The sequence below is a fragment of the Pteropus medius genome, unplaced genomic scaffold (assembly GCF_902729225.1).
Source record: "Pteropus medius unplaced genomic scaffold, Ma_sr-lr_union100, whole genome shotgun sequence".
Classification (NCBI taxonomy): Eukaryota; Metazoa; Chordata; class Mammalia; order Chiroptera; family Pteropodidae; genus Pteropus; species Pteropus medius.
The window spans coordinates 8,591,034-8,609,866 of record NW_024349519.1 but is presented as its reverse complement, the minus strand read 5'-3'; the positions used below and the strand labels follow the sequence as shown (position 1 = coordinate 8,609,866).

At 32.8% G+C, this 18,833-nt stretch overlaps 1 protein-coding gene across 1 annotated transcript in view; it reads right to left on the bottom strand.

Annotated features, from left to right (window-relative positions):
* Positions 1 to 18,833, bottom strand: part of CPNE8 (copine 8) — a 170,492-nt gene that overhangs the window by 17,033 nt on the left and 134,626 nt on the right. The window contains exons 15-16 of the mRNA XM_039882322.1: positions 15,351 to 15,532; positions 8,845 to 8,972 (exon numbers count right to left, since the gene is read on the bottom strand). Of these exons, the coding sequence (XP_039738256.1) occupies positions 8,845 to 8,972; positions 15,351 to 15,532 (310 nt within the window). The remainder of the gene's footprint in view (positions 1 to 8,844; positions 8,973 to 15,350; positions 15,533 to 18,833) is intronic.

Below are 18,833 nucleotides of genomic sequence, written 5' to 3'. Positions count from 1 at the left end.
CAAGAGTACGGTTTTTATGCTTTGCTTTTCACATGATGCTCTTAAAAGACAAATTTCTATCAGATTCAAAAACAATATGAAAAGTTGAGTATTATGTAGTCTTATAAACAACACTTCAAGGGGCTTAATGGAATGATTTCTTTGCATCTGTACACACTTGGATTACCATCAAAACAATCAAGGTAATAACATATCTATCACCTAACAAAAGCTTGTGTCCCTTGTGTGTGCGTGTGTATCAAAAAACATTTAAAATGAAATCTACCCTCAACATATTTTTAAGTGTAGAATACCTAGTCTTTAACTATAAGCACTGTGTTGTACAATGGAGTTCCAGAATTTACTCATCCTGTGTACATGTAACTTTATTTTCATTTAGCAAATACTCCACATAACCCTTTTCCCCAACCTTTGGTAACCACTGTTCCATATGTTTGAGTATTTTAAATGAGCATTTAAAGAGCATTTAAAGAGAAATTATGCAGTATTTGTCCTTCGATGGCTGACTTATTTCATACGGCATAATGTCTTCTGGTCTATCCACATCATCACGAATGGTAGGATTTCTTTCCTTTTTAAGGCTGAATAATACACCATTGTATGTACGCTCCACATTTTATTTTGCATTTATTTGCTGAAGGATATTTGGGTTGTTCCTATATATTGGCTATTGTGAATAGATACCTCTTCAAGATCCTGGTTTTAATTCTTTTGGATATATACTCAGAAGTGGGATTGCTGGCAGCTCTATTTTTATTTTTTGAAGAATCTCTATACTGTTTTTCATAGTGGCTGCACCAATTTACACTGCTACCAACATGGTACAAGGGTTCCAATTCCTCCATGTCCTCACTAATACCTATCTTCTGACTTTTCCATATCAGCGATCTTAACAAGTGTGAGGTGGTTTGAGTTTGCTTTTCCCTGATGATTAGCAATGCTGAGTACCTTTGCACATACCTGTTGGTTCTTTGTATGTCTTCTCCGGAGAAATGTCTGTGCAAGTGCTTTGCCCATTTTTAAATTTGGGTTATTTGTCTTTTGCTATTGAGTTGTAGGAGTTACTTATATATTTTGGAAATTAACCCCTTATTAGCTATATAGTTCACAAATATTTTCTCACATTCCATACGTTGCCTTTACATTTTGTTGGGGTTTTATTTGTTTGTTTTTTTGCTGTGCAGAAGCTCTTTAATTTGATGTAGTCTCACTTATTTGTTTTTGATTTTGTTGCTTGTGCTTTTGGTGTTATACCCAAGAAATCATTGCTGAGGCCAATGTCAGAAAGTTTTAACTATAGTTTCTTATAAGAGTTTTACAGCTTTAGGTCTTAGGTTTAAGTCTTTAGTCCATTTTGAGTTATCTTTTATAAGTGTAAGATAAAAATTCAATTTCATGCTTTTGCATGTGGATATCTAGTTTTCCTGTTGCCATTTATTAAAATATTTTCCTTTCCCTATTGTATATTCTCGGCACCTCTGTCAAATATCATATGTGCAGATTTTTTTTTCTGGGCTCTCTTTTCTGTTCTATTGATCTATGTGCCTATTTTTATGTCACTACCTTACTGTTTTGGTTACTGTAGCTCTGCAGTATATTTTGAAATTGAGCAGTGTTATACCTCCAGCTTTTTCTCCTTGCTCAAAATTGCTTTGGCTATTTGGGGTCTCTTACAGTCTCATATAAGTTTTAGGATTGTTTTTTCTACTTCTGCAAAAAACTGCTATTGGGATTTTGATAGGTATCACATTGAATCTGTAGAACAGTTGGGCAGAATGGATACTTTAACAATATTAATTCTTGTCATCCATGAAGACAGATGTCTTTCCATTTGTGTCTTCTTTCATTTCTCTCATTGATTTTTTTAAAAATAGTTTTCAGTCTAAAAGTGTTTTTGCTTTCTTGCTTAAGTATTTTATTCTTTTTGGTGTTATTGTAAATGAGATTATTTCTTAATTTATTTTCTGATAGTTTGTTGTTAGTCTTCATTTATTTGTGAGTATTCCTGATTTCCTTTTGCTATTGATTTGTAATTTTTTCCACTGTGGTCAGAAAAGATACATTGGAATTATTTCAATCTTCTTAAATTTGTTATGACTCATTTTGTGATCTAGAATGTAATATTCCAAGTTTGCTTGAAAAGAAGGTATATTCTGCTGCTGTTGAGTGAATGTTTGGTATATATCTGTTAGGTTCATATGGTCTAGAGAGTGTTGCTTAGTTTTGCTGTTTTTAGGTTGATTTTCTGTCTGGATGATTGAGTATTGAAAATGGAGTACTGAAGTCTTCTAATCGTATTGTATTGCTGTTTATTTCATATTTAGGTATGTCAATTTTTGCTTATATATTTAGGTGCTTTTATGTTAGGGGCATACATATTTATACTTATATCTTTCTGTGAATAGATCCTTTAAATTTTTTAAAAACTAAAAATTATTTTTAAGGTGTACAACATGATAATTAGATATACACATACATAATGAAATGATTATTACAGTCAAGCTAATTAACATAGCATCCACCATAGTTGCCATAATTTTTGTGGTGTGTGATCAGTATACCTAAAATTTACTCCTGTTAGCAAATTTCCAGTATCCAGTACAGTTTTAACCATAGTAATCATACAATACATTAGATCTCTAGATGCATTCATCCTACATGAAACAACTCTACACCCTTTGACCAGTATCTCCCCATTTCCCCTTCATCCCCACCCCTGGTAACCACCATTCTACTCTCTGCTTCCATGTAGTCAACTTTTAAAAACTCTACATAATTGAGATCATGCAATTTTTTTTTCTTTTTGTGTCTGGCTCATTTCACCTAGCATAACATCCTCCAGGTTCATCCATGTTGTTGAAAATGGCAGGCAATCCTTTTTTAGACTCAATTATCATATATAATTTATATGATATATAATTATATACAATACTTACAGTCAATTATAATTATATATATTATATATATTACACAAATTGCCCCCTTTATTACGTAATGATCTTCTGTGTCTCTTGTAACAGTTTTTGATTTAAAGTCTATTTTGTCTGATATAAGCATAAATACCCCTGTCTGCTCTCTTTTGGTTACCATCTGCATGGAATATCTTTTTTTCATTCCTTCATTTTCAGCTTACGTATGTCCTTAAATCTATGTTTAGTCTCTTGTAGAGAGCGTATAGTTGGATCTTGTTTTTTTAACCATTCAGCCAATTTATGTCTTTTGATTGGTGTGCTCAACGCACTTACATTTAGATTTTCTTTTGAATCACCAGAAAATATACCTAAGAGGTGAATATATTCATACTACCAAGAGTGTTAGGGCTTGAGCCTGAAGCAGATGTAGGAAACTGTGAATTTCTCTGGTTTGTTGTTTTATCTTAAAATTCATAGGAATTTTGCATTTTACTTTATAATAAGTATGTGCTTTATAATAAATACAGAAAATTATTTCTGTAGAAATATACATGTGTTTATGTGTGGCTTTCAGTACTGCTTAGATACACAGCTTTGAAAATAAATTTCATTCTACATAAGAACTACAACCCATTTTAGTTTTTATCACCATCAGCATCATAAATTAATCATTTTAAACTACTCATCTTTTTTATGACATTTACTCTATACAATCTCATATTGCTGCACTTTGCAAGTTAATCTAAATTTAAACAAAATTGTATTTTGTACTAAAAATATGTTTATGAGAAAATAATTTAAATGCTGCCAAAATGTAGAAAGTAGAAGCTGATCACTTCCAATCTTCAAAAAGGTAGCACTAATAAACAGACTTGCGGATTCAAATAACATTTTTAAAGTATTAAAGAATACCTTAAAGGAACATTATGATGAAGCCTTTTGTAAATCACATAATTTGAATACTTATTATTGAAAGCCGGCTGTCTTTTTTCAAATATAGGTAATCTATAGTTTATATTTTAATATTACTATCTTAAATTTGAAGGAGAGGTTTTGGAATTCAAACACATTTCTTTGTAATTCAAACACATTTCTTTGGAGATTTTGTCAAGTAAGTTTTCGGGGTTGTTTTTATAAAGCCATAAATGGTTGGCTCAGATTTGTGGAATATTCTTTCAGCTCATTATTAATTCACAGGAATAGAGAGGGCAACAAAACAAGATAAGAAACTGACTCAGAAATGGTTCATTTAAATAATTTAATTTTGACATACGAATTAAATCTTAATACTAAATAAAGGGATACTTTTAAATAGTTCAATAAAAAGTAACAGTAATTTTTATGTTACTAAGTTGTTTTCCAAACTACTTTCGGTAGTATAATGAAGTGAACAACTGTAACCACATGATAGGTTGTTTTGTTGCACTTTCTTTTGTTTGTCTATCTTTGTAGCAGAGATAAAAAGGTTTAAGTATGCAAAATATAACAAGGTAATTTGTTTGGCACTTTAGCTCCCCCACACATGGTCATTCTACCTATCCACTTTGTCAACAGGAAGAGACTACTGTCTCTTCCTAGAATTGTGAAGATAAAAAGAAATAATCCACATTACAGCACTAAACATATTGACTGAGATAGATTATGGGCTCAGATTGCTGTTTTGATTTTATTATTATTGATCATACAGATGAATGAGATAAAATATTCTTTAGATTATTTGTCTTTAGATTAATTTGAAAATTAGTTATGGAAATTCCAAAATTAACAAATCTTATTTCCTGAAGAGTGAAAATTAATTTTAGTTGATTATCTGAATCCTGGATCTTTCTCAATATTAGAAAAAGAAAAGCAAAAAAAAAAATCTAGTCAACAGTAACAAATTGACAAATACCTCTTAAAAAAACTACAATGTGACAGCCTCAAAACAAGTAACTGGTTAGGAAGAGGAAACAAATGGCTATTATGAAACAATAACTATTTTATTTGTCAAGTGAAAAAAACTGATATTTTCATGATAGACTGAAAAGATAATTGATATTTTCAGTTGGTGTGTTAGTTTATTTTTGAAGTAATAAACTGATAAAATATATCAACAAAATATATTCCAAATAATTTGAAATTACTGAGGTAGAGTTCTAGATGAAAAGAAACCTTTAGGAAATGCAAAAATCATAATTGCCATATTCAAGAGAAAATTGAGATTAATCAGGGGATGAATAAACCTCCATTTTATTCAAACCACATATCTATAAACAAACGATTTCCTTAACCTTTTCATCCTACTGTTATTAATTAATGAGGTTTAAACAGTGTTACAGACATCAGATATTATTAAAATCATATATGAAAGGACCTAGAAGTATTTCTCTGATTTTAAATTTGTTTTCAGTTTAAATATAATGGTAATACATAACGGTAATATATTTCTTTTGGTAGATGTGATGGTTAGTCTGTGTGTCAATTTGGCTAGGCCATAATATCTAGTTATTTAGTCAGACCTTAATCAAAGTATTGCTGTGAAAATATTTTCTAGGTGTTGTTAACATCTACAATTCAAGGACTTTAAATAAAATTACCCTTGATAACATGGGTGAGTGAGCCTCACCCAATTAGTTGAATGCCTAAACAAAACAAAACAAAACAAAACAAAAAAACTAGTTTCCCAGAGAAAAAGGAATTCTGACTCAAGACTGCAACAATATCAAATCCTGCCTGAGTATCCAACCTGCTGGCTTGCCCTACAAATTTCTGACTCGCCAGCATCTACCATTGCATAAGCCAATTCTTTAAAATAAATCTCTTTATCTCTATATCTATATATCCTATTGGTTCCATTTCCCCTGAGAACCCAGTCTGATACAGTAGGTATCAATCACAATCACATTTCCCACAGGTCATTAAGACTGACTAAGCATTATCATTAATAGTTTCTTTAGTTTCCTATTATAACCTTACTTATTAAAATGTACTCATAATGTATGGTATAAAGAAAATTCAATTAAACAGGTGTGGATATCTCTGTACAGGCAAAGAACTGTGAGATTAAACCACATGTTTTCTCTTCAATCTGTAAAAGATCTATATGTAACAACAGAGTAGAATTAAATTAGTGAGTGCTACAATAGAGGTATAAGTGAAATGACATCACAGATTTGAAGTAGCAATTACCTCTGACAGGTGCAATACATTTGGGAGAACATGGAGGGAAATGAGGTTAAATGGGTGGGTGGTGGTTGATACTGGAAGTTCTTAAATACCAAACTAAAGTGTTTGAACTTAAATTTGTGACAAGGCATCAATGGCTGTTGGCTAGGATGTTCTACATTACTTGAAATGCTGTTTCCTGAACAATGCTATGAAATGAGGACTGGGGAAGGCAGGAAATTAGAGGCAGGAACCTCTAATTTGGAAAACCTCAGAAGAGCACATAAAACCTTCAAGTCTCACAAACTTGATGCCTCGGGTCTCGATTATTTCACAATATTGTTATCTCATTAACATTATCTCAAAGGTCAATTGTTATCTCATTAACATTATCTCAAAAGTCTTATGACATAGATTTCTAAATTTCTAAAAATTAGCACGTGCTTAAAATTATTATTTTTTAAAAAAGAATAAGAGTAAGCATTCATCAAGATGCTTATATAAAACTATTATAAATAACTAAGCTTTTACCAATAAAGAAAACACACCTTTTAAGGGGAACAAAATCAAGCAAATAAGAAAGTATGGATATGTATTTGCTTTTGGCTTTTTTAAAAATAATTTTAATGACAAATATCTTCATATACCCAAAATTTACTTATTAGGCATTTGGTGAATACTTACCTCCTTCCTATACGATGGGCATGGTAAAGTACAGTTAAAATGCATTTAAGAATGACAAAATGCCCAAGAAATTTTATATAAATAGAAGTCATATACCCTGTAACTATGGTACTTTTTTCATTTAGAAACAAATAGTATCCTGTCTTTTAGTTGAAATTTTTTCGGATGATAATTTGGGGTCAGACAGAATTATCTGTCTTAATAAAAGCTTAAAAATAAAATTAAACAAAACTCTCAAAGATAAAAGAAAGGAACAAGATGTTTCTTTATAGAATCATAACAAGAAATGGATATGTAGAACTTCAAATTGTATTGGAAGGAAAAATAATTCCCCAAAAGCCATCTTACTGTGTTTCTTATTTTTCTCCCATTAAAAAATAACAAAAGAATTATTAGATCATGGATTATTTTCAAAGTCTGGAAATGTTAGCTGGCATCTACCTTTATATTTGAGAACTTGGAAAATGCTGAACAAAAAAGATAATAAATGGTAATAGAACAGAATGGAACCTATAGTCTGAAATAGCATATAGAAATGCACGTAGAAATTTTATATCTAAAAGTTTAACTTTTATAGTAGACATATACTAGGACAAAAAAATAACAAATTAATTGGTAAGCACTGATGAGAACATCTATAATAACCAGCATGAGGTCACACAAAATAAGTCCTATAATTTTTCTCTTATCTTTATATAAAAACCAGTGGTCTGTATGGTAGTGTGTGAGATAAAGTGAGAGCTAACTATAATTTATCTTGCATTGATATTACTCTGATTCTGCTTTGACAGCCATCAAAAATTTAGGAAAATAGAATACAGATAACACTACTTATATAGGCTAACATACAATAAGCTAGGATGTGTTTTTCTAATTACAGGTAATGAACCATTAGTGGATTTTGAAATCAATTTGTCAGTCAATACTTGCATTAAAAGAAAAGTAATAGAAAATAATTAGATGACATGGAAATAAAGAGAAAATATCAGATAAGAATAAGTATTATTTCATAAATAATCTTTTTTATAGTAGTGTGTGTCCAGAGTCGAGATATAAAATTTATAACAGTATAGATCATGGATGAAAATGTTTGAAGAACCTGAGTTAAAGGGTCACACTCAGAGAATGGTCATCGATGTATCACTGTCAACCTGCGGTGGAGTTCCACAGGAGAGCTCTTCCGGGGTCAGCCCTGAGTGCAGGAGTATTTCAGCATCTTGTCTATGTCCCAGATAACAGAAAGTGGAACACATTTGCTCCTGATGTCCAATAGAGACATAGTAAAGTACTAGAACCTTCAAACAGAGAACTGAGGTTTCATATTGCTATTGTGCATTGATAAATTTATCTGAATGCAGTAATTTTTCAAGTGCCAGCTACATATTAGGAATAATACAAGAGCCATATTTTTTTGATTATTGAAAAATAAGGCAGAATTTCATAGGATTTGCAACTGTGTCAAGCCAAACATTTTAGGGAATTTAAAAGTTGTGTCTAATTTAATTATGCACTAATGAAGAAAATGATAAGCAAATATATATTTTTACATAATTTTTCCCCATAACATGTACTTGGAATCATAGCAATTATATTCTGATCTCAATACTATGTATTATATGTAGGTAGAGCTCTGGAATTTATAAAATTAGTTATGATATTAATTTCAGAGAGGTGAAAATAATGTGTCATATATATCACTAAAAGGCTTTGGTCATCTTCATGGAATTCAGTTCCTTATTACTACTTTGCTACTATGGAATGTGATATTAGATATGAATAATTTACACAGTTCAGATCATGACTGATCTTGTTATTGCTCTAGTGGATGTCTTTTCAAAGAAGAAAAATTTCTTTGGTTGAACAAATGCAGGTCTTAACATAACCCAGTGTATGTGTCTTCACTTGAGATTCTGATGTAAATTTTTTACCAAAGTATTAATGATAGCTCCTTGGAGATGCTTTCTAATATATATCGTTTCCCTCACTTTCTTGAAGGTAAATTAGAAGAAAATGACTTTCATTTCCAGGGTCATGATAACAAGAATGTTATGATTTCACTGTGGTCCAGTACACTAGAATAAATACTTTAAGTACTTCCACTTACCTTGCTACATGATTGATTACAGGAGCAAAGTTGGTTGGCCCATACAGCTGTACCGATTTCAGACTTCTATAATAAGCCTCCATAACTCCCTCGATGCCCTCACAGTAGGGGTTTTGAGGGTTCCCATTCTGTAGAACATTATAGACAAAAAAAAAAGTAAAAAATTAATAGTGTCTGTAAAGATGATTTGAAACAGTATAACAAACATTAATACTCATAATTTTTAGAACATTTATTTATTTATTCATAATAGCAAAAAATTATGTGGTCAACAGTAGACTATGATATATTATATAGATTGTCTTATGGAGATATAATATGCAGTCATTGAAAAATCTTGAGAAGCTGAATATCACAACATTCTGTAATTCATAGTGTCTTAATTTTTACAAGTCTTTGTACATGTAGAGATGAACACATAAAACTCTGAAAAGAAGTAAATAAAATACTGAGTGGTTAACTCTGGTGGTTATGTAATTGGCGACCTTACTCTTTAAACTAAACTAAAATAAAATGTATTAAAATAAAAAAATAAACGCTATCCATTAGTTTAAACTTATAGAAGGCAAAATGTAAAATATCTATCACATGAAAATTTTCAGGTCACACTTGATAAGCCCACTAGAGAAAGGATCAGAGAGGATGTAATTTGGTGTGAGAAATATCAAGGTAAGGTAAAAGGAAATCAAAGAAACATATCTATGGTGCTCAAGGAAAACAGAGCTTGCTGCCAAGGAGTTCTTATTGTGATAGATGGCACCTGGAAGGACAGCTTTAAACCTGGAGACTTGATCTAGCTTTGTCATGGTTTGAACGCTGTTATCATTAGGTTTAATTCTCCTAGTCCATATTCCACAAATAAAGCAGCGAAGTAGTTATCCATTGCTATGTAGCAAATTGCCCCAAAGTTAGTAGCTTAAAACAATACAAATAAATTATCTCACACACTTTTAGGGTGTCACGAATCCAGGAGCAGCTTAGCCAGGTGGTTCTCACTCAGAATTTCTCATGAGTTTGCAGTCAAGATGCAGATCTGGGCATCTCAAAGCTTGTCCAGAGCTGAAAGATCTGCTTCCAAGAAGGTTCACTTATGTGGCTATTGGCAGGAAGCCAACAAAGACTCTCCATAGGGCTGCTTGAGAGTTTTCACAACATAGTAGCTAACTTCCCCAGAATGAACAATCCAAGAGAGCTAGCAAGGAGGAAGTCCCAATTCCTTTGTAAAATAGTCTGATAAATTGCATACTATGGCTTCTATTTTAATCTATTTGCTGGAAAGGAGTAACTAAGCATAGCTCACACTCAAGGAAAGGGGAATTAGGCTCCACCTCTCGAAGGGGAGGGGACATAAATAAAATTTGTAGATATATTTTAAAACAGGAAGGACAGTAACTACATTTAGATATAGCAATAATTTTAGTATAAATGTTTTTATCTAGACAATAGTATCTGATACTTTATAACTAAAACTTATTGACTTCTACATATCAAGCTTTATTTGAAAATATTTATATACATTATATAGTTTTTAATAACAACTCTAAAGAAGCGGATACAACACTGACATTATCCCCACTTTAGAGATGAACAAACTAAGGCACTGAGAACTTAGATACTTTGCCCAAAAGTTACACAAGTGAGAGAGCCAACATTTGAACTCACACAGTCTAAATCCAGAGTCCAATCTCCTCACCAGCACTATGCCACCATGTTATGAAATCCTAAACATTTTGAAAGACTGAGGATCTTCTGAAACTAAGCCACATGTTACCAATCACTTCAATTTTGCCATTTGTGAAGGAATTTATACCCACTTTTTAAATTTTGCTTTTTTCTTCAAACTTTTTACTGATTAACCTCAAATAAAAATTTTAAAACATAAAAATAATAAAAAAAACCTCTTTATATTATAAAATTGGTTACATCAGTTGACTGAAATTGAAATGTAAATGTTTAATATTTAGCACAAAGCTGTTAACGGTTGATTTTGATGTTAATCTGAGCTGACCTATTTAACTTTCCTTTAAGTAAAATTTTACAGTGTTCTTTTCCCTTGATAAGGTATGAAGCTAATTAAAATTAAAACTCATTATTGATTTTGGGCATAAAAAATGTATTATATATCTGCCTCCAGGGAATAATTACAAACCAGGATAACTCTGAGCTACTTTTTGATGGTCTTTTTAACATTAGACTGGCGTTTATATTTCCAAAAAGCTATATATTTCCTCTATTCCCCTGGAATTGAAATTACAAGGTCACCATTGTTCTCACCATTTCATTTTTCTTAGTGGAAAGAAAATCATTGGATGTTTTATTCATCATTATGGAATATTTAAAGCACTGATTTCTGTATTAGTTCTAATTCCATAATAAATTGCTCTAAACTTTCCTCATATGCCTTGGATGATAAGAATACTTAATCACAAAATTATACATTCTTTTAAATATATGCTTTGCATTACATCAGGATTATTTTAAATAATTTACAACTATCAAAATGAGATTTTCTTCGTATTAACAAAGTTGTAATGAGTTATAAAAAGATTTTTAAGGTCTTTTTAAAAACTCATGTCTTAAAATAATTATGCTGGGAATTGGTTTTTGCTTGTTAAAACAAATTAAACTAAATTTATATGTGGATCCAGCACCAAAAATATAGGACTTTTTGAAAAAAGAGCATTCAATTATGTTCTGTATTAATGAAGATGGCAATGGATGCTCTACTTTATATTTCTCTTTTAATTAACAACCTTTCCCATTTATTAAAATAGTGAACGTCCATTTGTGGAACACAGAGAAATATATAGAACAGAATTCAAAATGAGCGATAATCCCACTGCACAGACGTAAGTGGGGAGGGGTGTCCAGCTTTCACCACTTCCCCTCGGTTTGCCTCCCTCAGGGATTGTAATTGGGAAGTCAGATTCGGTTCTGGCAAGAAGCCTATAGTTACTTATAGCCTATAATACTTTTCAGCAGGGCTATCTCGCTGACAAAATGCTACTGAAGAGAAACCTCAGGAGCTGTTGCTTTACTCTTTGAAATGTTAACTGTTGCTGCCCAGAGATTACTTATTGTGGGGAAAAGCTAAGAGATTTTTTACTCAATAAACAAACATCTAGTGAGCTGCTGTTTTATGCATATAGTGTTAAAGGCCCTTGGTTGTTACACTATTAGCATCTAGTTGAAAGAAAAGGCATACACATAAATATTAAATTGCATAGATCCTTGTAAATGCCAAATAAGTAAAAATCATGTAAGTACTTTTTAGATATTTAGTAGGAGAAATCACTTGGACAGGTGTAGCATTTCACTACTAATCAATGCAGAAGAACTTTTAAGGGTCATTGGCCACGTGCCCCTTAGAAATTCTTCTTCTAAAGTCTTGCACCACTGTATTTTCAGCTATAACACCATAAAGTCATTAAGAATCATCATGAGAGGAGAGCAGTGACAACCTTCTCACAACCAAAAGTGGTAACTGGTGATACTAGCACATTGTTCCTTTTCTTTCCCATTCCCTTTTCTTTTCTGACTGCATTGATTCTTATACACATTTCACGTGAAAAGCTGGAGTTTACCTGAGATCCTTTTGATTCAGCAAAGCTCAATTTCAGCATTTGAGCTAATCCAAAACTCATCAACTAAGGAGTATTTAATTTTTTCAAAGACCTCCTTTGACATCTGAACTTGTTATGATAAATAGATTAATGGTTGTGAATACATATCACAAATTCTTACACAGAAATCAGAGTTTATTAACATTAGGTGGTACGTTAAGTGCAGATTGACAGGAGACTGAAGTTTTTGTATTTGTTATTTTGGGCACTTACAGAATATATGTTGCAGATATTTAGGATGAGGTTAATGCAGAGTACTTTAGCAGAAATCAAGTCAAATACTATCTCATTGAAGACCTATTTAATCTTTGGCTTACTTTTTCAGGAAAACAAAAGGGCTTTGAAAAAAATTAAAGTGATATAATAACTAAGTAATATTACAGTTGAAGTATCATCATATCATCATCATCATGATTGTTGTTTTCATTATCCATTTGGGAGACTATTTTTCGTAAATCTAAAAGAGTATATGACTATCCTATAAGTATTTGAGTTGGGTTCAAAGAAGAGTTTAAGATGCGGATAAGAGAAAAGGCCTCCATAACAGTAGATATTTGCATATGTTTGGTTATGATGAATGAATGTGGAGGTAGGAAAATAACAGAAAAGGAGAGGATTAAAAGGAGAGAGAAAGGAAAAAAAAATCATACATAAGGGTGAAAAGAAACTTATGGAAGGAAAATTAATAAACCTCATTTAGTTTAACATAATTACTCCTTTTCTTAAGCTTAAAATAGCTCGTGACCTTTTTCCTGAGGCACTTAAGACTTAGGATCACATGAGTGATTTTCATGGTCTTATAAACTTCTGGGAGATTTTAATTCTCTAAGACACAACAAAATCCCAATAGATATTCATTTTTATATGACGTTGGGAATGTGGCATGTAGACTATTTCATGAAAGAAAGAATTAAACCCTCAGGCAACCTTTTCTGAAATTATGTGGGTGATGGAATAGAAAAGCAAGGATAAGTACAGAAATAAAAATATGAAAATACTGTTCGTAAAACATATATTTAAGAAAAATGAAACATCACTTAAAAGTTTCTGGAAATATATAAACACGTGTATATATATGTGTATATATATGTATATATATACACAATGGTGTTAATAAAGCACATTTCTGAGCAGCAGTATCACGAGTACTTCTATAAAATATGATTTAGTAGTGGTTAAGAGCATGGATTCTAAAATAAGACTGATCTGGGTTCAAGTCCTGTCCTTTGGAACCCTGGTTAAACTTCTGTGCCTCTGAGCTGAGTTATATAACCCTAGGGTGCACCTTCTTACTGTATTCATTATGAATGGCACTTGCTAGAGTGGCACAATGTGACAGCCATGATATACCTATCACATAGGAATTTTATGAAGATTAAGTAACAAAATAAGTATAAAGTACTTAAATTGATAGTAATTACTTGTAAATGGTAGCACTATTTATTTTCGTTTATTTTGCTTGCAGAAATTAAAAATTCCTATAATGATCATGCATTATTTTTATAACAAGAATAAAAACAATAAACAAAGGCCTACAAAAATACTGGGCATGGGAGCCTTTATCTGCTACACTATGTAGGGTAAGGTAGGGAGGCACATCTATTAGGAAAATTTGTCTTTCCCAAAATGATAGCTCACCATCCTAAATTGACTTTCCCATTATTTATCAGAGAGTGCATATGAGAGTAAGGCTGATGGGCCTCTCAGCATTATCAGTGTGGAGTTTATTTTGAAGGTGGACTGACTGCAGCACATTGCTTATCTGCAATCATACGATATGGAAGTAGACTTATGTAAATTAAACATTAACTAGAAAAATATTTTTATTCCTGTTATAGCTACTCCATTATATTGAAATCTTAATTAGTTATAGCTATAAGTATTACTTCACTTTTGGAAAGAATTTATTCTAGCCATGCTAGTCCTTTAAAATGTGAAATGCCATTTTAGAAGATGCTATTTAGATTTATAAATCCAATGTACTTTAGGTATATTAAGAACAGCCATACATTCTTTGATCCTCCTCCCATCGAGAGGTAAAAGTTGCTTCCCCAACCATGAAACTGGGCTGGCTTTAGTGACTTGCTTGACCAAGAGATGGTGGCAGAAGTAGGTAGCATGCTGGGACTTCCAAAGCAGTGGTATACTGCAACCTCTGCCCCGGCCTTTTATAATACTCACTCTTGGGAAGACTGCTGTCATGTAAGAAATCTGATTACCATGAGACCACCATACTGTGATGAAGCCCATAATAATCGTGTGGATAGGCTGTCTGTAGAAATAGGAGATGTCCAGACAACTCAGTTATTTCATCTCTCCCAGCTCCGGAATCAAATATAAGCAAAGATACTATCTTAGGGGGCATGCTAGCCCCAGAAGACATGACGTGGAGAAGAGCAAGGGAATCCAACTGACAGTTAGAACCAAGCCCAGATATATGAATCCAGTTGAACAATCTCAGCCATCTCTAGCCATGCAAACCATCCCAAGAGAGGCCCCAGACATCACAAAACATAAAGCATTCCCCATTGTATTCTCCTTGAATTTCTGATCCATAAATCATGAACTTAAAGGAATGGTGTTGGTTTACACCTTTAACTTCCAATGAATTTTGCTATGTAGCAATAGATAACCAGAATAGACCCCTATTTATAAATCAGATGCACTTTAAGTAAATTTATTGCTTATCTATTTAACTATTTTCCCCCATTAACACCACACTCTTAAATCAATCCTAAATCAATCATTCAGCAAAATTAGCTGAGTCTGCAGTCACAAAAGCTTGCTACATGATTGACTAAAGCATAAGTCAATGAAACCATATTAAAAAATCCAACATTTTATTATTTTTTTGAATATCAAATCTTTGTAATGTATTCTTACCAAAGCAAACTCATGAGATATCCTTCCATCTGGAGGCAGTTTTGCGCCAAAACCTAGAGCTGGGAACATTTTATCACTGTCATAATCTTGAACGATTTCTCCCACTGCTTTCAGTGCCATGCCATAGGCGTTCAGTTGGTAAGGGTTCATATAGTGGAGAGAAGTGGGCTGCGCAGGGTTACCTGATGAAAGAAAAATATTTTAAACATGAGTGATCAGGCTAAAGATGTATTTTTTTTGACAACATTTTTTCTTGGTATCTGTTTCAGAATGAAATATTTAAAATTATGTTTTTCTGCCTATATCTATAGCGCTTCAAATAGTTTTTAAAATGGATATTAACACAGAAATATTTGTCACATTAGATCAGACATGTAGAAAGTTTCCTAAAGATATGTCAAAGCATATGCAGGTTTTTTTCAGAAATTATTCCCATGCCACAGGCTATTCTTTAGTTTCAGTTCTAGAAGAAGTATTAAATCACATTTGTTAATCTTATTTTATTGCAATCTTTATTTTTTTAAATTATATTGTTAGATAGGCAGGCAGGCAGGAGTGACAGGAGTGAAGGCCCAGCTCTGTAACCATAGAAACCCCCACTGAAGACCTTCCTAAAGGACCTCTCAGAAATAAATCCTAGAGCACAAAGGTCATAAAGCTGCTAGCTAAACCAGCCACAAACACGTGCACGGAAAGTACTACTCCAACCTGCACATAACCTCAGCCTTATTATACCATCATTATAATATCATGCGTATGCCTTAAAGTTCATGAATCTAATTATAACAGACTGAATTCTAGGTAAGCACATGTGCAGTAGTCAGTGTTATGCAGCAGCCAACCTTCAGTCAAGGTAACCTCACATATGAATCATCTAGGACCTCCCATCACAGCCCAAATATAAACAGACCTTCCCACTTCTATACTGGTACAGCTTTCTTCCCTGAAAACCTGCTCCTCCCTTGGAGCCTACTCTATCGTTCATCTTTTATCTTTTCACCTTCCAAATTAGATAGGGCTGCAGCCTTCCTTAGTGTGGCCCGTCTCCTTCTAAAATGTACTTTCAATAAATCTTACTTTTCCTAAATCTTGTTGACCCATAATTCTTCCTGCATTGGCAGAGAAGAACTGCTGGGGTGATGCCGGATTTCACATCACCCCATCGGCAAAAAGATGCCTTTAGCTTAAATCCTTATGCCTATAATCAGAGGATTCAACTGATTTAATGGGCTTGAATAATTATGAGGTCATCCTAAAGTTGTAATGCAAATGTTAACCTAAAATGCAAAAGGCCTTTCAAAGTGTGAGGCAACAAGCATTTATTTGAGACCATGAAGAATAGTTCCTTGGGAATCATTATTTCAGGCAGATGCCGAAGGTTAGGAAACACAGGCAAAGGGTATTTATAAAAAAGGGAAGGGGAACAATTACATAAATAGAATGAAGGTATTTCTATAGGTGCAGATAACAACATAGTGATATTAATCCTAAACTATATTTTTAATTTCAGTCCAATAGTCATCAGTCTAGTAGCTAACTGCTTTCTTATCTTTGCGAACAGTTCTTTGGGACACAATGGTGCCGTAGGCCCAGTCTAAGGGTTATTTTGCCCTGTTGTTAACATTCTAGAGATTTGAGGCATAAAACATGCAAGGCAGTTCCTTTGGTATGGCAGCTCGGGCTCCATTTAAAAGTGTTTATATTATTGTTTACACAAACAAATTGAATATTTGAGAAATATTCCACTATCACTTAAAAAAAGGAAAACAGTCACTTTCAAATTCAAGCTAATTAGATATCTAGATCTAAAAATTAATTTCTAACTAGACATTAAACTAGGATACAGAAGCCCAAAGCTGAGTCTTGCCAATTGCAGAACAACATCAACAAAATGCCTGCAATAAATCCTACCTACTGGGAGGACAAAATGAGATTATATGTGTGGAAGTGATTAAAAATAGTAAAGTCCCACAGCAATGTAAGGTTTAACTACTACTGTTATTATTGTCTGGGTCATCCACAAGGTTCTGAATTTTCAATATGCTTATAGCTTATACTATGTAAGATGCTGCATTTGAACAGAGACCAATTTGAAAGAGAACGTAATATATATGCTACCACTCAAACACACTGAGATTCACATTGAGTTGCCCTAATTACCAGCACAAAGGCAGCCATTTAGTTTCTTAAGTGAAAATAGAAAGGTAAATGGAATTTGTAATAACACATAAAGTTCAATTCTACATTAAAACATTGCCTGAAGAAGAAAAGCCTCAGGGCATGGTTCTTTCCTAATAAGAAAAAATAATAATAAGCACTTGAGATCCAGAGAGAAACAAAATAAAGGAGAGATCTCCCCTTGGTTAATAATACATACAATTGTAAGCAGAACATTTTTGTTCTAAAAATAATTTATTGAGAAAATGCATTTATATTTCCAAAGGGTTCACAGCATTCAAAGGCTGGTTCGACATAACAAAATTACTAAAAAAGTGTCTTCTGACCAAAATGGCCTTAGTGTTTCCTTCAGCTTAACTAAACTTTGAACAGGTTTCTCTTGATTACAGGCCCCTGAGCTCCCTTTTCGGAGCATTTACTTTAGTAACTTGTAATCGTAAATAATTTCTCTGCCCCTTTAAGATGTAAATTTTTTATAACCCAGGAATGTCTTTTTCAGAGACCTGGAAGCCATCCTTTTGAAATGTCATCATCAAGAAAGATAGCACCCCTATCGCCTAGTCTCTGTGGGAGTGTAGGAGTCTAACCTCAATAAGTATTAATTACTAAACACAGATGGCCTAATCACACAGACCAACCTCTGCTATAAAGTCCCCCAGTACTTTTCTACTGGTTCACTGCAGCACTTAAAATTCCTCCCACCTTTTTTTTTGTTTGTTTTGAAGGAGCTGAGGTTAATTTCTCTCTTCTATCACAATAGCTTTGATCTCTATTGCAATAGTCCTGAATAAAGTCTTCCTTGCCTGTTTAAATTGTCCGGTATAATTTTTTTTGACATTTAGCCACTTGGTTAAAAGCCCACGAGAGCCACAGATAAGCAATGCTATTACTTGACTAAGTGGTTATTTAACACAACTCTCAAATACAAGAGTTGTTATCCAGTGGTTGCAATAAAGCAACTAATTCTATTTCACTAAAAAACAAACAAAAAACAAACAAACAAACAAAACCCTGTAATTTAAAGTTAAAATAAAAATACCATTAATACCCCAGCATATCTAATGATCTTAGTCCATCATGCATAGCAAGGCAGTCAAATGGTAACTCTATAACAACCTGAGAAACAGCTTTGTGTTTTCCAAAGTGGCTGCACCGTTTTACAGTCTCACCAGCAGTATAAAAAGGTTCTAATTTCTCCACATCCTTGACATGGTTGTTATGGTTTTTGGATTATAGCCATCCTAGTGGGTATAAAATAGTATCTCATTACGGTTTTGATTTGCATTTCCTCATCTAAGTATGCCC